The sequence below is a fragment of the Polyergus mexicanus genome, unplaced genomic scaffold (genome assembly GCF_030449975.1).
Source record: "Polyergus mexicanus isolate NDT 795.1 unplaced genomic scaffold, iyPolMexi1.0 SCAF_4, whole genome shotgun sequence".
Taxonomy (NCBI): domain Eukaryota; kingdom Metazoa; phylum Arthropoda; class Insecta; order Hymenoptera; family Formicidae; genus Polyergus; species Polyergus mexicanus.
In genome coordinates, this window is record NW_027223324.1 from 11,860,859 (window position 1) to 11,884,086 (window position 23,228).

Below are 23,228 nucleotides of genomic sequence, written 5' to 3' on the forward strand. Positions count from 1 at the left end.
GAGTTCGCAAGAAAAATGACACAACTACTTGACACTTCTTCGAATTATCAATTTTTAATGTTGCCAAAACGTTGCCAAAATGAAAAAAAAAAACAAAAAAACATTGCGATCAAATTTGCGCTAAAAATATAATCGATCAATGAAAATTTGCAAAGATTTGGACGAGAGCGAATACACAATTTGGCAAAAACAGCATTCAAACAATTTCAAGGATGTAGAGTAAGAACGTCGCTCGTAATCGACAGAAGATCTCGCAGAAAATCGCCGGACAACGGGCAACGGGCAACGACTTCGACCTCCCCCGTCTGCTCGTTGCGCGTCTCGTCTAACGCGGAAGGCAAACAAGCCGAGAAATAATGGCTCGCGATCGATGTCTCGTACGCGTTCGTGAGCGCGATGCGTAATGACCGTGCAGCAGCATGGGAGTAACAGCGGTTCTCCAGAAAGAGAAGATAGACGGCGGACGGCAGCTCGAGAGAAAGAGAGAAAAGCCACGCGGGATTGTGCGCCTCGGTGCACTGCCCCGAACCGATCGGGTCGATTTAATAAGCATATCGCGAAACTCTATGATTACGAAAGCTCGCGAAAGCGTCGGAAAGCGTCGGGCACGACGGGATGATCTTTATTTCCAATTGGATCCATGGCGGATCGAAGAGGCCCCTCTTAATTGACGGAGAATCGAACGGGGAAGAGGTGGGTGGGTTTGGGGAGGGTCCCGCTCGCATGGGAATTATTTTTAATAAGGATCCTTGTGCTCTCTCCGCGCATACGGCGTCTCCTCCTTCTCTCCCCCTCCTCCTCCTCCTCCTCCTTCCTCGCCTTTCAATCTCCATGGGGCTCTTCACGTACGTGACGTGTATATATCGATTAACGAGACTCGAGTACAAAGAGCGCGTCTCGAAGGTATGAGTTTACTTATGAGTATAACTCGACAGTTTTTGCGCGGCCAACTAATTAATATTTAATACATTTGATGTTACCGTTGACGCTAATGTCGAAAGATACCGATCATTATTCCTCACGCGATAAAGAACAATCGAAACATACGATTTGCATGAAACATTTAAAAAAAGGAGTCGTCTCTCATACCTCTACAACTATTTTCCTCTCCGCGAATAGATAGATGAGCCAGTTCTCAAAGGGGTAGCTCTATAATCATAATTTGGCCGTAATTACATTTATGACCCACTTTGCCCTCGTAAATTGTCTACGAAGATCGGGACTCTCTGGTCGTTATTACGCGCCTCGGATGCTGCGGACGCGATCCGACGTTCCTCTCTCCTCTTTATATTCCTCTCATCGTTGTTGTTGTTGTTGTTCTTCTTCTTCGCCAACTTCACCAGTCTCTCTTCTTCATCCTCGTCGTCGTCGTCGTCGTCGTCGTCATCGTCGTCGTCGTTGTCGTCTTTGTCGTCTTCGTCCTCTTTTCGACCGTGCGCGGTTATTAAGATCGTGATTGGAAGAGGCGAATGGACTGGTTCGTCAGGTGAAGCGAGTTCAGCCACCCTGACTAATCGAGAATAGTGATAATCCAGGTTCGAAGGAAACGATGGATTCCAGGTATTCGTCTCTTTTTGGGCAAGACCAATATTCCCCGAAAATTAGTCCTCGGAACTTATTTGCCAAGGTATCGCATTAACCTCCGGGAGCTTTAATCTTGGAACATTTCGTCGGTTAATTGGGACTCCGCGATTTTCTCTCACCGCGAAATAGACGGAAGAGCACTAAAAAGGACGGCGATCGATCCCAGAATAGCAGAATGAATACACGTATCAAATCTGAACACACTGATGCGGCATGTATGTTTAATGAAATTACCTATCTCTTATTTTTATGTTAAAAAAAAATATATATATATATAATAAAATATATTGGAATAATACTGTTTTTCATTACTATATATTTCCTACTCTTTTGCATATATAATATTCCAATAAAATATTTATATTGAAAATATAATTAATATAATACTTACGATATTTATATATATTTATCCCTATTAATTTTTCTTTACTTCATTTCTATATTTTAATTCGATACGTCATAAAAAACTCATCATATTCGACATTTTCATATAATAAAATCAAATAAAAATTAATCATGGGCCGCATCGGAACCAGCTAATTTCGTACACATATCCAAACTCATTCAGGGGAGGATGTAATAAAAAAAGAAGAATATTACCTTTATGATTGACAAGCACTTTGATAGAGAAAAGGTGACGTGAATGAAGGTGTTCGGGAATTTCTGCTGGCTCGTCGGTCGGGGCAATCGAGAGAGCGGAAGTCGCGCGATTTGAGACTTAATAAGGTTCGGGAAGCACGTCAGGAGGGACGAGAGGTCGAGATAAGGTAATCGGCGATCGATTTCGCAGCAAGAAGGCGAATTCGTCGTGCCGGAAACGGTGGGGACTGCTTTTGTGGAGGACGAGGGATCGGTGGAGGAGAGGGAACGGACGCATTCCAGCCGCGATGAGACGCTGTCCCATTGGCTCCCGAGATGGCGGAGCGTCACACCGGTTGGCCGCCTTAATAATATGGTACAGGGGGCCCAGGCAGCACCGAGGACTATCACTGCCTGCCTACCTACCGGCGTTCCACGGCTTACCCACAGGAGATTGTTGCCGCATGGTTGTACCCCGTACCCAACAACAGCTACCCGATCATTATATTACCCCCACGTAACGACGTTACGCTCGCGTTGCGCGGTGCCGGATGACCAAAATTTCCCCATCAACACGTTCATAGGAGAGACCTCCAAATTATTCTAAATGCGAGTTCTAAGAACGAGTAGGACGATCCAAAGAAAAATACATTATACAAAAGAGATTGGCGTGCGATTAAATCACAATTACGTCAAGTAATATAAAAAAGCTATTTAAAAATATGATAATACAATATTTTGCAAAAACATTATAATTTTTAATTCATTTAATCATTATACACGTGAAATAAATGTGTAAGAACGGGACATAAAAAATTGTTTCGAATGCAATCGAGCACCGACAAATACGCGGATCAGCAGCGATATAAATCATAGTCAACGCACAGGCGTCGTATACCCTCGCGCCGATTCTTCATTCCAAGGATACTCTCGCTAATAGCAGCGGAATGCCGAATGGCACAGCCGGCGATCTTTTTCGGCCTAGGACAATTAAGTACGGACGCGGCACGAGTTTCACCTTTCGAGATGTCGTCGATCTTAAACGCGATCGTATCGACGCGGCGACAAAAGAAGCGCGAGCAAAACACTTGGAATAGCACTCGCCTCTCGATGCTCGAGCGCCGAAGGACGCATTCGCGCAAATTTCGTAGTCGGGCTTATGATTACTTCGCGCGTAACCTGCCATTATGTATATTACCGTCTCTCGCGCATTTCGTCCGTGGGCTTCCGATGCTGCCCGTGCAAAAAGAAAGAGAGAGAGAGAGAGAGAGAGCCTGCATTCTGAGTATACATTTGGCTGGACGGAGATATAAATAATATAGTCTCGTCGGGGATCGATCTTACGGTAGTAGACACACCGAGATAGCCACTATACGATGATTTTTAACTTGCTACGTATACGTGTCGTTATTCTACCGCGTTCCCTAAGATTTGTCAAAATATTATCTCGTCAAGATTAAATCGCGCATAATAAATTATTTTTTTACCGTATGTTACGATTACGAGAAACTACAAGAAATCCGTCTGTTTACATCTTAATCAATTCTCCTCTAATTTCCAAGCAACTTTCTTCAGTCTTCGTTCGTGAAATTATTACATAAACGATCGGTGGATTCGTACTCGAGGACGACGGCCGCGCGCAAAGATTTTATCTCGCATTGTTTATCGGAATCTGTGCTCGTCGGATTTACCATTACTAAGCGAACCCGTCGCGTAGCGGCAAGCCGACCGGAAAGATAGAACCGGCCGGCTGGGCGCGAGAGAGAAAATAAAATTTGCCAAGCCGCGGTAATATGCTTCGAAACAATTACGCTATGCTCGAACGCGCCCGATGGCTACGATGATCGCTTCGCATATACGTCCCTCGCTCAATGGCTGCCGTGTGATCGTGAAAAAAAGGTCGGTTCGAAAAAAGACAGCGCGACAAAGGTCCTCGTTCACCTCCGGCTAACCGTCCCCTCTTTTTTCGCCGGATCTTTTACCGCCGCCATCGCGATACCTTGCGGTTGATTCCATTGTCGGGAGAGTATCATTCTTTCCACTTGATTTCTGACGAAGATCGTCTCGATCTCCGGATTCTACGATGCCCGGTGTCTCGTATCGATCGCGAGCTCGTAATCGGTATCCCTCGAAGAACTAAACGAACGCTCACGTGTGAGCGTGGAGTTATCGAGACAAAATTATACAACGCGCGAAAATGATCGCGGAATCCTTTATCCGCTAATGATTCGCGATTCGCGCTTTACGAACGATAAATATCCATCGGCGCGCCTATTTGCACCGTCCGTGTACTTACGATGTGTTCACCGATCGTTCTCGGGGATTGCAAAATCGCGCGAGCGTCAAGATTGCACGATTAATCGTTAGTGACAGCGCGATATCTCGCGCCCGTAAAAAGATCCAAATAAATTGAACGGATCGGGGACGGAGATACGTTCTCTCGCAACGTTTACGAAAGCGTAATAAAGCAGACATAAACGTCATATAAATCATCTTTTCGCTCGTCGATAATTGCGAATGGCAAGTATTTCATCGACGTTCTCAACGAGTCGCTTTCGCCGCAACCATGCGCGACAAATAAGCATGCCGACATTGTTATACGTCGATTATCAATCGCACGCGTAATACGCGAATGATAGTCGTCACCCACCTTGACCTTACGATTCTATCTCGCGTTGCTTCGCTATCGAGCGATCGTTACGGCGTACATCGGCGAGCGCAACCGCGGAATGTCCGAGCAGCTGTCCTTCCCGCCGAGGACAATGGATGCGACAAGCCGACACGCGCGGCTTCCTTGTCGGACGCCGGATAACAGGATCGCGATTTCAACCTCGAGGAACGAATCTCGCGCGAATGCCAAGGCAGAGAACCGCCGCGATCGTTGAGCGCGCGTTAACAAATCGTCCGTCGACGCGGCGTGCAACCTGCCCTGCCATTGTAACAGTCGTAGCTGTTAAGAGGTAATGGCGGGATAGGTTATCAGCGGCTGCTGCAACAAGTCGGATCCTTACGTAACGACCGCTGTCAGCCCGCTGAGCAGAGCCTAGGCGCTGTCTCGTCCCCGTTTCGCAGGGGTCTGGTCTGTCGTCTGTCTGTGCTGTCGAGGGATCCCGTAATACAAACAACGTCGTCTCTATTTCCCTCTTCCCCTTGATCGTATCATGCCGAGACTCGCCTACGGAACTGACGTCGCGCGACAAGGACGATCGTGGAGGATCGGCTGAGCGAATGCTATTATTATCGCGATGCACCTTGCGCTTTAATATTATGGATACGTTGCCTATGGCGAAGAGGATGAAAAGCGAGAATTTCGAACATGCACGCATTGACGTTTTTCGCATATATTTGAAGTCGCAATATGTATCTCGAATAACGAGATTGCTTGTTACGGCGCGAGAGATTAAGAAGCGATTATCTTTTCTCGATTGTACGCGCGGAAGAAAAAGATAAAATTTTATAAAACGATGAATATACAATATAATATAGGCGGAAACTAACGAAAGCTGACGTATCGGTATTCGTAGATTAATTTCTATCGAAGAGAAAAAGAATGGAGGTTTAGAGGAGGGGAAGGATGTATATAATTCTTACCGTACCGACGCGCGAAAAAGAAGCAACGTGGGAATGTTATTATCGCGATGTACGCGGTACGGTGGGGGATCCAATCTTCTCGATCGTAGGACGCGTCACGAGGCGAACGTAAGCGGGATTACCCATTCTTGCGAAAAGATTGCAACAAAGTGGGAAAAAGAAAGCGGCGGATACGGACGAAACGACTTTCGATTGTACAAGCGGGATTCGACTTGGACGGACGTGAATGACGGATCGGTACAAACGCTATCATTACCACGTTGAAACGTCCGTGAACTTCCAATTAACTCGGCGAGGGATCATTCTCGCTCGTACAATGTATTCCCCACGACTACCATCAACAGCGCCGCGCCGTATACTGATTTTCGGTTAGCGGCTATCTCATCAGATCGAGCTGGACTCATCGGGACTACGTCATGACAACGGCGATCACGAGGAGCGTACGTACGCGAATGTGTATTATTAACAGGCGCACCGGGCCGGTCGTATCCACGCGGCAGATCCCTTCACGCGCCGAGAAGGGATATCATCTTGGACATCATCATGGACGTCTACATTGTGCGCTACCAGTTCGGCCCACGGGCACCATTTTTGCGTGGCCGATGGACGTTCCAATAAAATCGGTACGTCAGACAATTTTCGGTTACGCGTGATCTCATTAAGTTGCCCCGTAGAACCCGAGATCGTCCCTCCTCTCCCTTCTACTTTCTCTTCGCCTCTTCGCTATCTACCTATCTACCTTCTCCACCTCTTTTTACTTCTTCTGGTAAGAGAGGTATCTCAGCTGCTCGTCTTCGTATCATGGGCCGCCCACCGTCTCCGTATACTCTCGCATCTCCCGGCTCGACTCGGCACGAGAAGATGACGATCATTATTTCAAAATCGCTCCAAATATTGACGCAAAAAGTGTATCTCGCATTTTGCGGTGGCTCGGTTACAAGCGCATCTTCCTCGCTACGGGTTCCAGCTGATCGCGTCGCCGATTGTATTCATCTCGAGATTGCTGGGAATATGCGCGCGTGAATTCGCAGCGGATACAATTGCAAACGTGAGCGGAAATAGAAATGGTGACGAGCAATTTTCGTGGAAAAGAGGAGAGGATAACGGCCGAGTAACGGAAAAGAGTCAGGTGCGAGGGTGCGAGGGTGCGAGAAGAAAAGACGATGGCGAGATGGAGCAATAATGGCAAAGAAAGAAAGAAAGAAAGAAAGAAGCGACAAAAGATGAGTAAGGAATCGCTCGCGAATGATACGCAGGTAAAATGGCGGAGATCGCGTCTTTGCAGTGAACCACTCGCTCAGCAACGAAGAGAATGACGAAACGGAAGAAGAGGAAGGAGAGTGATGATGAGATGAAAGGGGAATCGAAGGCAGAACTTGAACGAACGACGGGGACAAGATAGAGAGAGAGAGAGAGAGAGAGAGAGAGAGAAAGGGTTACTGAAAATCGCAGCGAGGCGGGAAAGACGAACGGGAGAGAAGGTGGCGGTTGTACGATGAGTCCCAGGAGCGGGAGGTGGCTTAAAAATGAAGTAATATGGTAAAAATATGGCGGGCAATTTTCAAGGGAAGATGCAGTCGAGCCTGTTATCCAAGCCGAGCCGAGTGGAGCCAGCGCGCGTTGCATCGCATGAGGATCTTGGTGTACGTAATGTCGGTAGGCTCCCCTTCGAGAGAAAGAGAGAGAGAGAGAGAGAGAGAGAGAAAGCTAAGGTAGATACGCCTCGCTCAATTCGCGGCAACGTAAAGATGGTCGTCCGTGATAGCGCAGAGTTAATAACGGACGGATGGATAGACGCGGACGCGCCGTTTTAAGAAAGACGGACGAAACCGCGATTATTTTTCTGCGCGCGTGCGCGAATACGAAATCCCACAAAAACGTAGAATTACGATTTACGGAGCAATTCGCGGTTCAAGCGACGTAAACGCCTTGTTTATCATAGGATAATGCGTTGTATACCGCGGATTTAAAGATAACGCAATGACAGTTAATCTCGTCGGCGATTTCAAAACGCGATTACAATTGTGAAAAGACTATCTTCGTAAGTTCATTATCTGTGTTAATTACAATGTTTCATCCGTTTTATCAGTTTCATTTACGACTTGTAAATAAAATGAAAATATAACTCATTTGTCCTGGGGAGGGGGGGGGGGCGCAAAGATTCCAACCGGAACGCGGAAGAACGAAGGTGATCGAAGAGTCCGTCGTCGCGGAAACGAGTACAAGAGATTCTAATCGCGCGCAATTAAAGTTCGAGTCGTTTACGAATCGCAGCTATGAGTAACGATTAAGTGGCGCGCTCTGCTCGCCAGCGGTCGTTCGCTTCCTTTAATTATTCCCCTAGACGTTCGACGCCGCGATCGCGAGATATAAATCGCTGCTCGGATTTTCACAACGCCCGGCACGCACGCGATTAACTCTCGTCGTTTCTTACCGCGCTACCGAGAGAGGACTCCGTTACCAACCAGGCCGTCGCTGCCAGTCGCTTATAGAGAGCTTTATAGAGAGCTCTAAATCTCTCTCGCATATTCGACTCGTTCTCTTTTTTTTGCGCGCTCGTAAATCTCGTAATAGTAAGTAGAAATAGCGATGGCACTGATACGCTCGCGCAAGGTGTCGGTTACTTGTATCAATTTTTCACACGTATCAATCTCCCGCAATAATCCGTCTTTCGCGCGAGATATTAATATCTTTGCGATATATCGCGAGATATCAATCTATCGCGAACAACACAAGACTCATTCATTTGAATTTCAAACTGGCATACCTCATAGGTATGCGGAAACAATGAGAAGAAATATCATTATTTTGCGTATATAATAGAGACTAATTTTGAAAACAATGTAATTGTACATTTTTCTCGCTCCATCCTTTTACGAATGAAGCGAGAAGATCGAAGAGTTTTTATTTCCGCGAAAACATTGTGTTGGGAACGACACGCGTCGAAAGCGATCGGCGTAAATTGATTTCACGACTCATCCGTCAATGATATCGAGTGCGAGTCGTAAGCGTGCAGCACGCACCCCCGCCGAGCGTAGCCGCCGCGCTCGCTCGAGCGTCGCGAGCGAAACGCACGACCGCGGCGAGTCACTCTCCCGGTCGGCTATTGGAAAAGAGAACGCGTATCTACTTAGTGTCCGTGAAGTACACGGGATTACCTATTGCTCGGCTTAAACGCGAGCTCGTACCACCCGTCGAGGTTACCTAACCGGGTGCCGGCATCCAGAGTACCTACGCATATACGTACGCGTACACGCCGTAATAGCGAGCCGTATGTATACCGCGAAACGAGCTGTCGAGCTTTTCTCGACATAGGCCTGTATTCCCTGACGCGCGTACTTATTTCAGAACGCAACGTTTCACTTCGGACTTAAAGTCGTTCTCTCGGACAATTTTAATAATCGTTACCCGTATAAACGTTCCACGACAGAATTAAAGATGGAATTCGTTTCGTTCGTTTGCTATTTCTGATATCAGTTGCAATAATCTCGAGACAAATTTTTTTTTTTTATATATATGGTATATATAATATATAAATGTAATATTAAAAATTAAATAAGCCCGGAAACAATTATACGCATATGTAAAATTTTAAATACGCTAAAGCAACTATAGCTGCAAAGTCAATCAAGTGACATACAGCATCGAGAACGCTTTTTCAATAAACTGGCGGCGCGATGTTCCATCAACGATTTTACACCTACCGCACACTCTCAGAAAGGATTTCCGATAACGAGACAAAAAATATTCTTCACATATTTAATCGTATCACAACCTTATGCGGTATAGAGATAAAACAATTTTAAAATTAAATCAATAATTCCTTTTCTTCTCTCTCGAATTAAATAAGATTGTCTTACTATCTTGAGACAAGAGTAACATATACAAATCTAAGCTTATATATTCTTGCATTTAGAATAACTTGATGTCAGCGCCACAATAGTCGGCGCGAAACCGATATGCGGTGGCGTTACTAGGCATTTTATTCTAGATTTAAGAATTTTCCATTTAAGATTAAAATATTCCTTTTTCAATAATAAATACGATTGTCGCTATATCGATCCTATTTTATGATAGATTGAAGAGCAATAGCGTTAGATCCGGAAATCTTTTCTGTGCCAATCATTTCAAATGGCCGCGGTGCCGGTCGTCTCGCTGAATCGCACGCGGATAAAGATTCGTATGGATTTGCCGGACAGTCGACGTTACATGTTCCGAGGATTTGCGCGCGCGCGCGCAGTCACACACAGGCGTCGAGATCGCGATCGCGGCGTCAAGTCGAGATGATGACTGAGCGCATAGCTCTGCATCCGCCGCACTTACATCATCGCGTGTTCCCGTCGTCACCCTAAACTTACCGATGCGGCGCGACAAGGACGCAAACGTCATTCGTATCGTCTGTTTGTTCGTGTCACACGTGCCACGCGCGCTTTCGAGAAGCGATCGTCTTTACATCCGTGACGTTCCGGCGGCGTGGCCTCTCATATTTTCGAGCCTTGGCAACAATGAGCTCGTTCATCGATCCGGTTTCCGATCCCTCGACGATGATCTCGCGAGACGCAAGAAGAAGCGAGAAAAGAAAAAAAGGCTCGTTAACTCGTTAAGAACTGTCGGCGCTCTCTATATAGCGCGCAAAAAATCAAGCTCGCGTAATATTATAATAATCGTTAAAATATTTCCGTTATAATCGAAATTAGGATGATTTAATTAATTTTTTCCCAATTTTTTCGCCCTTCATATATTGTATTCATGAAAAAATTGTTCTTATTCATAAAAATGTAAAACTCTTCGAAAGAAAGAGAAGGATATATATCGAAATATCGAGATTAAGATTGAGTAATAAAAAATGTTTAAAAATAATCGTAAGATAACACGATATATTTTTACGGCGATAGTGCTACTGTAATTCTTTTCGAAAAGACAATATACGCGTCAGGTCCGAGATGTTGATTTTCAGCGGACCGTCTGTAGATAGAGCGAACCTCGACAGTCCGCAATTATCGCAGTAACAAATAGCTGTTGATTGCACAGCAAAAGCTACAGGTTTAATACCTCTAATCGTGGGGTCAACCATTCGAAAACGGACGCGACCGCGTCGCGCAATTTATAACGTCACGATCATTGCGGCTGAAACCTCGAGTTATGCCGCGGCATAAGCGTTGAGACGAGTGAAATTAATTGATTTAGCCTGCAGTGCGGGATTCTTCGACCGGACTGAATAATGAATGTTCTTCTTAAATATTCAGACATCGGACGAGATAGCATATAACGAACAAGGTAACGATCTCTTCCAAACGAGGACGAGAATGGACTCCGCGATCTCGACGATGATCGTCGCAAGATAGAAATACACGAAATTGTGTCGTTCGCAACGAAATTGGTTTTTATCGTTGTAATTGCGCCCCTCTCGTCTTCGAATTATCGAGCGACTCGCGAGATTTTTAATACGCGACTCTCGCCGTTAAGTACGGCGATCGCACCGATTTGCGCGCCATCAAAGACTGCTCGAACGAGGATATATCTTTTCCGATCGCATAACGCGACGCGTTAATATCAAGGTTACAACATAGGATTTCGAAGACTCGGTCCCTCGTATCGCATTGATGAGCGGAAGGATCATTAGAAGGTTCGTAAGAAATCCGCGCGATTTCAACGACGCGCGTTAACATCGTGAAAAGCTCGGCGATGCTGGCAGCCACGGTAGACGTAATAAGTCTAAAAACAGCACGATGACCTCGGCCATCGTCACCGAAAGTCCAGCTTCCTCTCTTTCTCTCTCACTCTATATACAATATTTCTCGTCCCCTTTTTCCGTCGATATTCCGCTCGAAACGGGCGCGCGGTGTTGTGTCCGATTACGGCCCTATAACCGCGGCGACCCCTTCGCGCGCTCACCTTTCTGCTCCTTCCGCGAATTCTGCAAACGTGCTCCGGAATGGCCGTGGCCGTGGCTACATCCAGGGGCGTATCAATCTTGCACGAGAGACGCGCGTGGAAAAATGCACGCTGTCGAGGCGAGAGAATAAAATCATGCGGAACCGCGTGGCGGAACCTTCAAAAGGAATATATATTGGTGAAAAGGGCGGCTGCGCGAAATGACTGTAGAATGAATTTCTGGGGTTGGCGAAGCGCGCGGGACGCGGAAGACGGCGGGAGGGGAAGATAAAGGAGGCGGAACGAGCGCGGAGATTCAATTACGATCGATCGCCTCGCTCCGCTCTCGACAAATACCGTGCGTGTGAGATAAGGGGAGTTCATTTCATTTGCTTTCTGGACCCGAAAGCTATTAAGTCCCGCGACCGTTCGCGCCGTTCATTGCAGCGCGGGGCAGGGACGCCTTACGTATCGCAAAAACTGATAATCGCGAACGCTGGTTAACGTATCGCGCGTACCGACTATCTTTTATAAAATGTATTCATTATTATGTCATACTATAGTGAAATATCTAAAAAGTTTCAATAGTCATATATCTAAGATAATTACACAAACAATCTGAATGAAATAGTCGAGTTAGTTGATATAATTCGCTATCCCTTTTTAAATTATAACCTTATTTGTGTGTGTGTGTGTGTTTGCGCGGAGACAAATAAATATACATATATGCAAATTATTTGTATTTACAACTTATATACGCATTTTAGTGTCGTAAGATATATTATCGCAACGTCATTTAGCTAGCTTGACGCGGACATGAAAAAATATATGACATCACAGCGGTAAAATAAAATTTAGATTAGTCCGTCAGCTCCTATTAATCCTACATGAATAGATTCAATAAGACGGGATAAGAGATCGAGACACGAAGTAATGAATGGAAAAGCGATGGGCGAGGTTCACAAAAGGCGAGACGAAATCTCGATGGCGCGGATATCAATCATCGCGCATCGATATCGAGAATGACATCCAGGAACGAGTCTATTAGGCGGTCGATAACCACCGGGACTGCGTTCCGAGGAACACTGACGCTATCTTTAAATTCCATCAACATTCCTTATCGACGTGATAATAATTTATTACTCTGTTCTACCTTCTCATGTTGTACGAAATCATAGCAATACGTTCGAAAAAAATACGTATCGCATCGGCTCGATATTAAACTTTCGTATGAAGAGATAGAAAACGTGAAAATCTGAGCGCGGAAAGATCAGAAGTTGACATCGTTACGACGTAATCGCTCCGGCTTCTCGTTACAGTAATCGTTAGGCAATCATCGTGAAACGTATTCTCGAGGGGGCGGAAGAACGAGAACCAGTAACATCTTCAAAGCAACGACGAACGGCGCTTTACGAGCGTGAGATTATTAGCCGTCTACGATGACCGGCCGCGGTGTCGATTATGTGCGATAGGAGCGCGAATTTACCAACTAATGCGCGATAAGCGGTAAACGAAAACTGGCTGTAACGTCGGGAACGTCGGACACGTTAAGTGTCGCGAGCGAGATACTTGCCACTTAACGTCGAAATACGAAAATTACGTTTCATCCCGATAATCATCGACGTAAGCTGGAACGGCCGTCGCCAAGATAGAGGAGGGCGGGTGGAGAGGACGATGGAGAGAGGAGGCGGAGAACGCGAGTTAAACTGTGCGCGCCTCATATCTTCGTAAATCGACCCTTCGACGTCCCTCCGTCCCAGTCCCATTTCAATATCCCCGGCTTCGTAAAAGCAATCGCTGATTCACGGTGTAACGATCCAGGTGTATGAGGTTTGCATCTTCCCGGGGCCTCACGCATCGTATATACGGATGAACGAAAGTATCCTTTCGTACCGGACACGGGGATATGCAATCACGGAGATTAAACGCTACCGAAAGCGCGAAAAAGGACGATCAAACGCGGTATAGTTCCCTTTTTTCCGTTACCGTTGAAAGACTTCCGCGCACGGGACACACGAGAAGCCATACAAAACGCACATTCTCATCCGAGAATTACGTGGCAATTTTAGATAATTGCACAATCACGGGTACGCCGGAGGCGTTTGTATCGCAGAAATAAGGAAAAAAGACAGGATCCGACAGGATGTAAAAAAAAAAAAAAAGCGAAAAAGGATGATTATATCGCAATTTTTCATCTCAATCGCGATAAACATATAATAATTATCCGATTACGAAATATAACGAACATCCGATGTTGTGAAATAAAATTTGATAGCTTACATATTGGTGTTTCGAATGTAATCGTAAACGAAATATATGTATTCATCAAGATTCATCAGGTGCTAATGAATCGCTCGTAAAAGTCCGAAAATAATTCGCTCGACTCACACGCCTACGTTACTTGGTGTAACGCGGATCGCGAGCCAAACTCCGTTCGATCGTTTATCGATCTCCGAACCCGCTAACGCATCGTGCGTTGAAACGAGGAGTCGGCGGCGAGACGAATCGACTCTTTCCGAAGCAGGATACAGCGAGGATCACGCTTCGTTGGATTCGGTAGTATCGTTGACGAGATCCATCAGTGGCTAATGAATCGGTCGTAAAAGTCGGGCTCTTCGATCTATATATTCCGCCTCGTGTTACCGCGCCGAGATTCGTTTTAGGGTTCGAATAATGTATGCCGTGCACGTGGGGTCCTTCTATCGTTTCGTTGCGCCGCACGGTACAACGTTTCTTATTGGCCCGTATAATAGCTTCTCCATAACGTCAGAACGGCCGAGATACTGGGCCAAGCTACTCACTCGGCGCAATTCGCGAATGTATATATATATCTTTTAAGGAGAAAGTCGCGTGTTGCGTTATTATTCTAACATGACGTGCGACTAATTGCAAGTTTGAGAGGCCCCCAATCACATCGGTCGATCATCGAACCGCGAGACATTCATCGCACCGATGGACGCACCCCGCACCGTCCGCCGCCAGCATGATTTTCCCCTTCCTCCTCCCTTTCGATTTTTCCTTCTTGCACGCTCTTCTTTCGCCCGCTTCTTCGGCTTCCACTTCTTCGTGTGCAAAAACTTTAATCGCGCGCCCCGACCGTAAAGGCCTTCTCACTGGGGGCCCTCTCTTTTCCCGTCCAACCATCTCCGGCCGCCTCTTACCTTCGCCTCTACCGGGCACGTCGCTGATCGTTGCCGGTCGTGGAGCGAGTAACGACGAAAGCGACCAAAAAAATTGTCGGCTGATTGTTTTACGTCCGACCGCAGAGGCAATTCGTGCGCGAAGGAAGAACGGGGTGACGTTGGAAGGATCAGCCTCGTAGAGGCTCAAGGATTCAGATAATATCCGCGGCCTTGGAAATTTATCACTCCTCTTCGCTCTCGAGTCGGTCGAAGCACATCGGTCGAATCATAAATGGCGAAAACAGTCACGCATTTGTTTGCTCGTTAACATCGGCGCATTTTTCATCGGCGTCTGATTAGAGAGCGATTACTGCCGTAAAATTTACGATCGCGTTTACACGACGCGCAGCGAAAAGCGCACGAAATTGCGAATAAATCGACGAGTTTCTAATAAAAGCAAGATGACCATTGTTCTTCATAAAGTAATTGAGAGAAACCGTGCGATATTTTTATCGGTTTCTGGGCAGGCCTTTCTCAAATATCGTATTGCAATTTTCCAATTTTAATTAAGTAAAATAAATAAAATGAATAACAATGTAAGCAATGCCAATGACTCGGCTTTTTAGATGACGATGCCTGAAATTCCTAAAAACGTAAAATTCCTAAATACGTAGATGTGTATGCGTATGTATTGAATCCGAAGAAACGGATGGTTTTTTTTTTTTTTCAATTATGCGCAAGGATCTCAAGGACGACGAAGCAATTTCCATTTTCCTGCAGCAGCCAGTGAACTCAGTGTAAACCGCGCACATAGTTTCTTTCTCTTCCCGCCCTTTCTCGTCCACAGTCGTCCTTTTCCCTTCGCGAGTCGTTTAGCCGACCGCAAAATTAGCCGCGAGCCGCACGAATGGTCCTTGAGCGCGATAAAATAACATCCTTTTTCAAAGCTGCGTACCGAGACGAAGGAGGTTAGCCTATTCCTCTCGCGGCTGAATCTTATTTGCGCGAAGACGCGATGACGATTACCGGCTAGGTGTGCGTCTCACCGACCCAACGACCTATCCGTCGGCGGTTTCGACTTTTTTCCTTGCCTCGATGGTTCCCCAGATCTTACCCCTCGGGGGGCTCTCAGAAGGTATATGACTGTTGCAATCTCATCCTCTAGCGCCCGCGGCATTTACGCGATACAACCGATAGATAAAAGCGACGATGCCTTTTCACGAACCGGTAACTTATAATTAACGCTTGGAATTATTTCAACGAATTAATGCACCGTCATAAATCGTAAGAGCGCGTTAGAATCAGTCGTAATAAAAATTAAATATTTAAAAAATTGATTTCGAATCAATTTCTAAGTTAGTATCTTTGTACTGGATTGATTTCTCCGCCATCTTTAACCAAATCAAATTATATCAAATGTCGCAAGAAAAATGTTTTCGGAATTGCGAGAGAGAATGAAGTACACGAACGAGATACGCGATTCTCGATTATGTACGAGGACAAACGAGAGAAGCAACGAACGCGTGATTCCTCGTTGCACAGTAGGATCGTCTTTCCAAACGCTAACGAAGGTAAGTAGTAGAACTAGGAGAGTTCTAACGCAGGTCCTCCGAGGGGAATGCGGGTCGAGGGGAAACCTTGCGGGCGAGGGGGCATGACGTCACGCGGGCGGAGGGGGATTTTGGTGCCGCGGGGGAATGATATCACGCGGGTGAAAGCCGATAAGGAACAATCATTCGTCCAAAGTCCTCCTTTTCCTTTACTTAATAAATATAGCATTTCTATTGATTTGTGATAAATGCTTGTATCTATATTTATCACATTTTTCTATGCTATTTGATAAATATTATTTATCAGTATTAATGTTTGATTATTTAAAAAATATGACAGTATACATATATTATTATATTATATTTATATTATATTACAAACAAATAGTGTCTCGCAAGATTGCACGTGCGGCCGAATCGGCGCGGTGTATTACAAAAGCGGGTTATTATATTTATATTATATTATATTATGAACAAATAGCGTCTCGCAAGATATAATGTTGCTTTCATGTATAGCACAATAATAAAAATCAAATAAGATTTGAATATGTTAAACATAAAAATATATTTGATATATACATGAAATTCATTACTTTTTTAACACTTTCTATACTCTCTTCTATATTTCTTTCCGATTCTCAATCGATCAACATATGTACATATCAATAGATATTAAAACTATCGCGTGATACGAACGCCAAAGCGCCCGAGTCCCTTTGGAAGAGAAAGTGGAATTTTTTGGTAGAAAACTAAAAGATACCGACTAGATAATAAAATTCTTCTAACGAAATACCCATATTATTATTATTATTATTATTATTATTATTATTATTATTACTAGATTTTAAAAATGTCGATTATTTCTGTGCTTCCTTCTTTCCTTTTCCTACTCGTGCATGTCTCGCGCTATCCTTCTCCCACACCCATAGAATGCTTTCCTTTTCCTACTCGCGAACGCCTCGCGCTATCCTTCTCCCATCCGGTCGCGCCACAATTACATATCTATCTTATAAGTGGGGAAGGGAAGGGAAGCGAAAGAAATAAACATATTTTTCTTTTCATTTTTTTTTAGCACATTTATTTATGTTAAAATACATCACCTCGTCTCAAGGTTTCAGACAAAATTTCATCCACAGCATAAGCTAATAGTTCGCAATCTATGATAGATGTTTTATCAAAAACATCGCGCAAGATTTTAACAGCGTTATCTTTCTCGGCGCCAAACATATTACCTTGCAAATTAACGACAAATCGATCGAAACTCTCATTTACAGCTTCTAAATTCTCACACAGCTTCAAATATTCATGATTAACACAGTGTTCGAGTTCGAATAAGAAAAATATAGTTGACGGTTTCATGTACAAGCAAGAATCGCGTAACGTAAGTTTTACAACACTCGTATCGTGTATTTTAACAATCTCGATTGTTAAATCGTTAATCCATATTGGTGTATGATCGGGCGTTTGCACAAGTCGTTCAACGTCCGCTCGTTTCAGCATTAGCGATTCCCATGTGTCAATAGATAATACGATTTGATTGCCTCGGTTATCGCCGAGATGTAATTCCACGTAAGATGTGATTCCACGCTGTGATTCAACGCTGATTCCAATATCCAAGTATTTATACGCAGTGCGCGTCAAAGCGAATCTGCGTACCAAAATACGTGGTATACAACGAGGTTTACCGTGTCTGAAAAATACGATTAAATATGAAATAGCATGGAAAAAAAAAAAAAAATATATATATATATATATATGAAAATTTGTGATACTTACAAATCAAGCGGTTTCTTGTACGGCCTAATTTCATCTCGAGGAACGTAATAATTCATGCGTCTGCCACCGTTGCTGTTTCCTTCGGCGGAGTACATTTCTCTAAGTTATGAGAAGTAGAACGGTTGACGCGACACTGATCGTGTAAAAACTAACCGATAATACGCTTATTTTCAAAAATATGATGTGGTGGGAGATTAATGCTCAGAAAATTTAGGAGAAGGGGCAACGATCAATGTTAAAAGAATTCTTAGAAACAACTTCTGAGGAAAGGAGTGGGGAGAATAAGAAATAAAAAACATTAAATACGTTTACACATTTTATTTATAAAAATATTTTTTTTTAACGTTGCAACCACCAGTTAAATATTTTTAATACATTCTGTAATGCACAATTCTTAACATGTTTTCCACATCGTATAGTATTAGTAACATCTAGATTATTTAAAGATTCAATATCTTCGTAATCAGCATCCAAAGTCTCGATGATTAGGTTTTCTCTCGCATAATTCTCAAGTAAATCCACCAGCCATTCTCGTTTCTGGCATCCCTTGACGTACACGAGAGTCGACGTATCGCCATTCTCTTCTGTTCCAAGCACGGCTGATGTAATCAAGCGTTTAGCCATGCTGTACGGTACGTTTCCGTCTTCCCATCGTAATCCATGGTGATTCGCGATCAGCCAGGAAGCACACGATTTGTCGGATTTTGTGAGGAGATTCCATGGTAGGGGGTATGTAAAAATGTAATGCGCCAGAACGGTCCCCTTTCTCAGCACCGCCACCTCCTTTACGACAAATTTCATCCCGATGAAGAATCCTTGTAGGTCCACGAACGTTGGTACGGACATGACGTTTTTTTTTATATCAGCACGTCGAAAAGAAGAAGACTGCGATTGATCCTGATGTATTATAGATTTTATATCGTCTCATTCTCCCCTCCCCCCACACTTAGGTGATTTTGCGCACAACATTGGTCAACGGGTTGTACTGAATCACGCGATCGTGTATGATGAGGCAGTACGCTGTGGTATTCGGCGGCACGTTCTCCTTACACTCGAATTCCAATCTCACATCCACGGTTGCGCTTTTGACCGATTCGTTTTGTCGAGAGCAATCGATGATCACGAATTACGTAAAAATTGCGTGACGGTGAGACTCGGCTCGAGATACTCGTATCCGTAATAATTTTTGCAGAAACGTTGATACGTGTCGTACAAAATCGACCATCTGTTTTTATCGAAATCCAGATTCATATCGTCGTACGGATAACATTCCGAGTTCAGATAGAGTTTCACGTTGGTCAATTTGCAGTCGTCGAATCGACTCGTATCCTCAGACATGACGTTCTTTCGACCTGTCTGCAGAACGAAAACAACGTATCGCGGCTTCTCCAGCTGAGTCGCGGTCTTAATGGGCCACGAATGTTTGGTTGTACGCTGCAATAGCGGAAATTCGTACAGATCCCACGAGCGGAAACCCATACTGAGGTATTGTCCGCTTTCCAAGGCACGCAGCATCGATAACTTGTTAATCTCGTTCAATACGACGTGCGGCATTCGCCATTGTATCTTGAATATGTCGATCACAGGCTCCAGCACCAAATTTCCAATCAGGCAATTGTTATCGTTGCGCGATCGTATTAAGATCAATTCGTGACGAGCGTTAATCACCACGCGCCTGTAATCCTCGCAAAATCCCAATAACATGTAGAGCGGTACGCAAAAATTAAAGTATCCATTCGTGTTAATAGGCGAATCCCAGCCGGCGTTTCTCATAATCACGGTTCTATCGGATGATATCGTTACATAGTTCTTGAGTGTGCTGGTTATTCCCACATTTCTGCTACGATCAATCTCCACACCGTCGAGTTCGTATCGAATCTCATCAAACATGAACGCGACGCAATTATTCCCCAGTACAACATCAAATCCTTCAGCTGGTTTGTTTATCACTAATTTTCCCTCGATGTACAGAAAACTCTCATACGGCAAAGTATACAGATCCTGTTGTTGTATGGGTATTCGTATCTCATCGCTGTGCTCAAACGTCGTATTGGCGTACGGGTTGTACGTGTGAGTCTCGATCTTGACGATACGATCGTCAAAGACCGGCTCACCTCCGATATTAAGGATATCGGTCATGTTTTCTTAGATATTTCGCACCGCGAATCCCAAAGATTGTAAAAATTTAACGTTCGATGCGTTGAGCTTCTTTCTGATCTTTTTAGCGCAACCTAATGATGATGATGATGATGATGATCGGATGATATCATCAATCGGTACCGTAAAGATATTATTATCTTTCGCGTGTTTCGAGTCGTTCAACACGAGCATCTCATGTATCGCACGCTAATTTTGTCGCCGTCGTACGTGCAATCTGATGGTAATCTCTTCTCCTCGAAAATCGAGCAATCGTCCGTCTTGATCCGCGACGCGTATCGTTAGATCCGTAATGCTCCGCGCAATGATCGGCAGGTAAATGATCTGCGCCGGTGTTTCCGATATCTTATATCCTGGCGGAACGCTCGGTGAAAATTCATGTATCGTATGAACGCGTTTGCCGTTGCTGAATGCACCCGCGGTCACGTTACACTCTACGCGGATAATGTTTACGTTGATGATATTAATCGGTATGTCCGATTGATACCACTGTTTCGGCTGCAATATACGCTTCGACGAGAATCCCAGCAGCGATCCAATATTGTTAGGTTTGTTAAAGTTTACTCTGAATGCGCACTTGATCTCGCTATTCATCGTATTGTAATTAGCACGGAGCACTATCGGGTATTCTACAGCCTCGTCTTCGTCACCGTTCGCTCGAACGGTCTCCTCTCGCGATATCACCGTGATATCACCGCGATTGTCGGAGCGAACTACGCGTCGCGGGCGTTTCCGTGAAATTGCACGTTTCAAAAACTCGTGTATTGCGTGTATCTCGTACGATCCCTCGGGAATCGTAATTTCCGTGTCATCTTCATCGAAATAAAATTTATTATTCGAGGAATTCACGTTCGATATCGTATGATAAGTTTCAAAATTAGTTAGACCGAGCTCGTAATCACCGTCGCTCAAATCTACAGCTGGATGGTAGTGCCGCGAGGACGCTACTCTTCCCGGTTAGCGTGAAAGTCATAGACATGTCGACAAAACTGTTTAACGAATACTGAGTCTTAACGGCGCATCGTCAGGCTTTAAATTCACATCGATTGTCGTCGACCGTTCGGAGAAACCGCAGACACAATTGTCCGCAGATGCTTTGATCGTAAGTTTGAAAGGACGTGCGATTGTACTCGATCTTCGTAACGTACCGTCCGAAATATCGCACCAATTCATTCGGCGGTCGAAGATTACCAAAACCGTCGAAATATATAGCACGATTTCCCCTCTTTGCGTACGCTACCCAATGAGTACCCGGTCCTTTGATATCCAAATTCACGATGCCGCTCTCGTTTCGATATATACCACCGATCGGTAACGAATCACGCATGAAAACCCCTCTAAAGTACGGTATACGCATACGTTTCGCCAATTGTTCTAATTGTATGTTTGTTGTCACACCCGTGGGCATTTTTAGCGTCTTTTCGACGTTTTTTTTTTTTCTTCGTTGCCACTCCTTGTCCGCGTTTGTACGGACCGAGATACAGTCCCTGTCCGTATTTATACGGAGCGAGATAAAGTCCGCTGCCTTCCATCGCGCGATCGTGACGTTGCAGCTCCTCCAGCTGACGGCGCGCGGCTTTGCTGTCGTTCACCGCCTTAGCCACGCCGGCTGCTCCACCGATCAAGGATCCGAGCGCGCCCAACATTGGTAGAATCGGCAATACACCGCCTCGTTTCGCTGTCGGAAGTATCCGTTTTTTCGTCGACCTTTTCCGCGTAGTCCTCATCTTCGTCTTCGTCTTCGTATTCGTCTTCGTCTTCATACCCATACCGATTTTTGTCTTGGTTTTCATCGCTGCCCAAACAGCTGTGGCTGCGGCTCTCTCACCGAGAGTCGAATCTTTCGCAACGATGCGTTTTCGCGCTCTCTCGGCGAGTATCTTGTCAGCCGCGTGTCTCTCGGTGAGATCGTTGCTCCGGGAGTACGCTATATCGTGCTCGCAGCACGCCGCGTCCAATGGATTTATACCCCGATTACCTCTCGCCAATCGTTTTTCCAAATGAGTGCCCGGACCGCAAAACTGATAGCCGGGAATATGTAACTCGAAAGGAAGTGCGTTTATCGCACGATTTAAGAAACCACAACCTCTTATAATTTTTGCTGGCATTTGTCACAATTTTTTATTAACGGTGCTGGACCGTCGATGTGCGTTCGCTGCCACGGTTGATTGTAATGTTCGTAACAGTGCCGATATTGTTGAACCTCTGAGTCAGCTTTTATATGTTCGGGAAGCTTGTCCCACATGTAGTGGACGTGATCGCCGCACATTCGCAGCAGAACGACTTTCGGCACAAATTGTAACTGTTCGGCGCTCAAATTGTAAATATCGGAAGGTCTCAACAGCAGCACGAACATTTTTGTTACTGAGCGATTTGCGGTTCCGCGCATCTATAAATAGGCGTTCGATCCAGCATTCCTCAGTCGGCAGTGTGAAAATGAAATTCGTGCGACAACCTTTGGCGATACGCGTGACGAATTGCGACGACAGATTACGATCGATGGGGGACAACGCGGAGATGCGCAAGCATGGTACGATGCTACCGACTACTATACGCGCGATCGTTTGTGGCCCCTCGAATTGCGGTAAAACCAACGTTCTAATAAGCCTGCTGGAAAGTCCGCACGGTGTACGTTTCGAAAACGTGTACGTGTACTCAAAATCGTTGCAACAACCGAAATATCGATATCTGGAAAATTTGTTGACATCGATCGATGAAATCGGCTACTTCACATTCTCCAACAACAGTGACGTCATTCCGCCGAGCGAGGCGCGTCCAAACTCGATCTTCGTGTTCGATGACGTGGCATGCGATAAGCAAAATGCGGTGAGAGAGTACTTTTCAATGGGTCGACACTCGAGCGTCGACTGCTTTTATCTCTGCCAGACGTACGCGAGAATACCTAAACATCTGATACGCGACAACGCGAACCTGCTGATCTTGTTCAAACAGGATGGTACCAACCTGAAACACGTGTACAACGATCACGTGAATA

The 23,228-nt window shown here is 45.1% G+C and overlaps 2 protein-coding genes across 7 annotated transcripts in view; both read right to left on the minus strand.

Annotated features, from left to right (window-relative positions):
* Ds (dachsous cadherin-related 1) overlaps nucleotides 1-23,228 on the minus strand; it is a 323,661-nt gene that overhangs the window by 125,305 nt on the left and 175,128 nt on the right. The window lies entirely within an intron of this gene.
* LOC138932633 (uncharacterized) lies at nucleotides 1,179-18,171 on the minus strand. The gene is made up of 3 exons (XM_070294659.1): nucleotides 18,077-18,171; nucleotides 17,401-17,990; nucleotides 1,179-1,570 (listed from the first exon to the last, which is right to left on the minus strand). The coding sequence occupies exons 1-3, from the start codon at nucleotides 18,169-18,171 to the stop codon at nucleotides 1,179-1,181; spliced, it is 1,077 nt and encodes a 358-aa protein (XP_070150760.1).

What these genes read in the sequence shown, in the direction of transcription:
- LOC138932633 (XM_070294659.1), bottom strand. Translation starts at nt 18,171, where the DNA reads ATGTACTCCGCCGAAGGAAACAGCAACGGTGGCAGACGCATGAATTAT. An exon ending in TACAAGAAACCGCTTGATTT is followed by an intron (nt 17,991 to 18,076) that starts GTAAGTATCACA and finishes CGTATTTTTCAG; the next exon opens with ACACGGTAAACCTCGTTGTA. An exon ending in GTCTGAAACCTTGAGACGAG is followed by an intron (nt 1,571 to 17,400) that starts GTGATGTATTTT and finishes TTGCCCAAAAAG; the next exon opens with AGACGAATACCTGGAATCCA.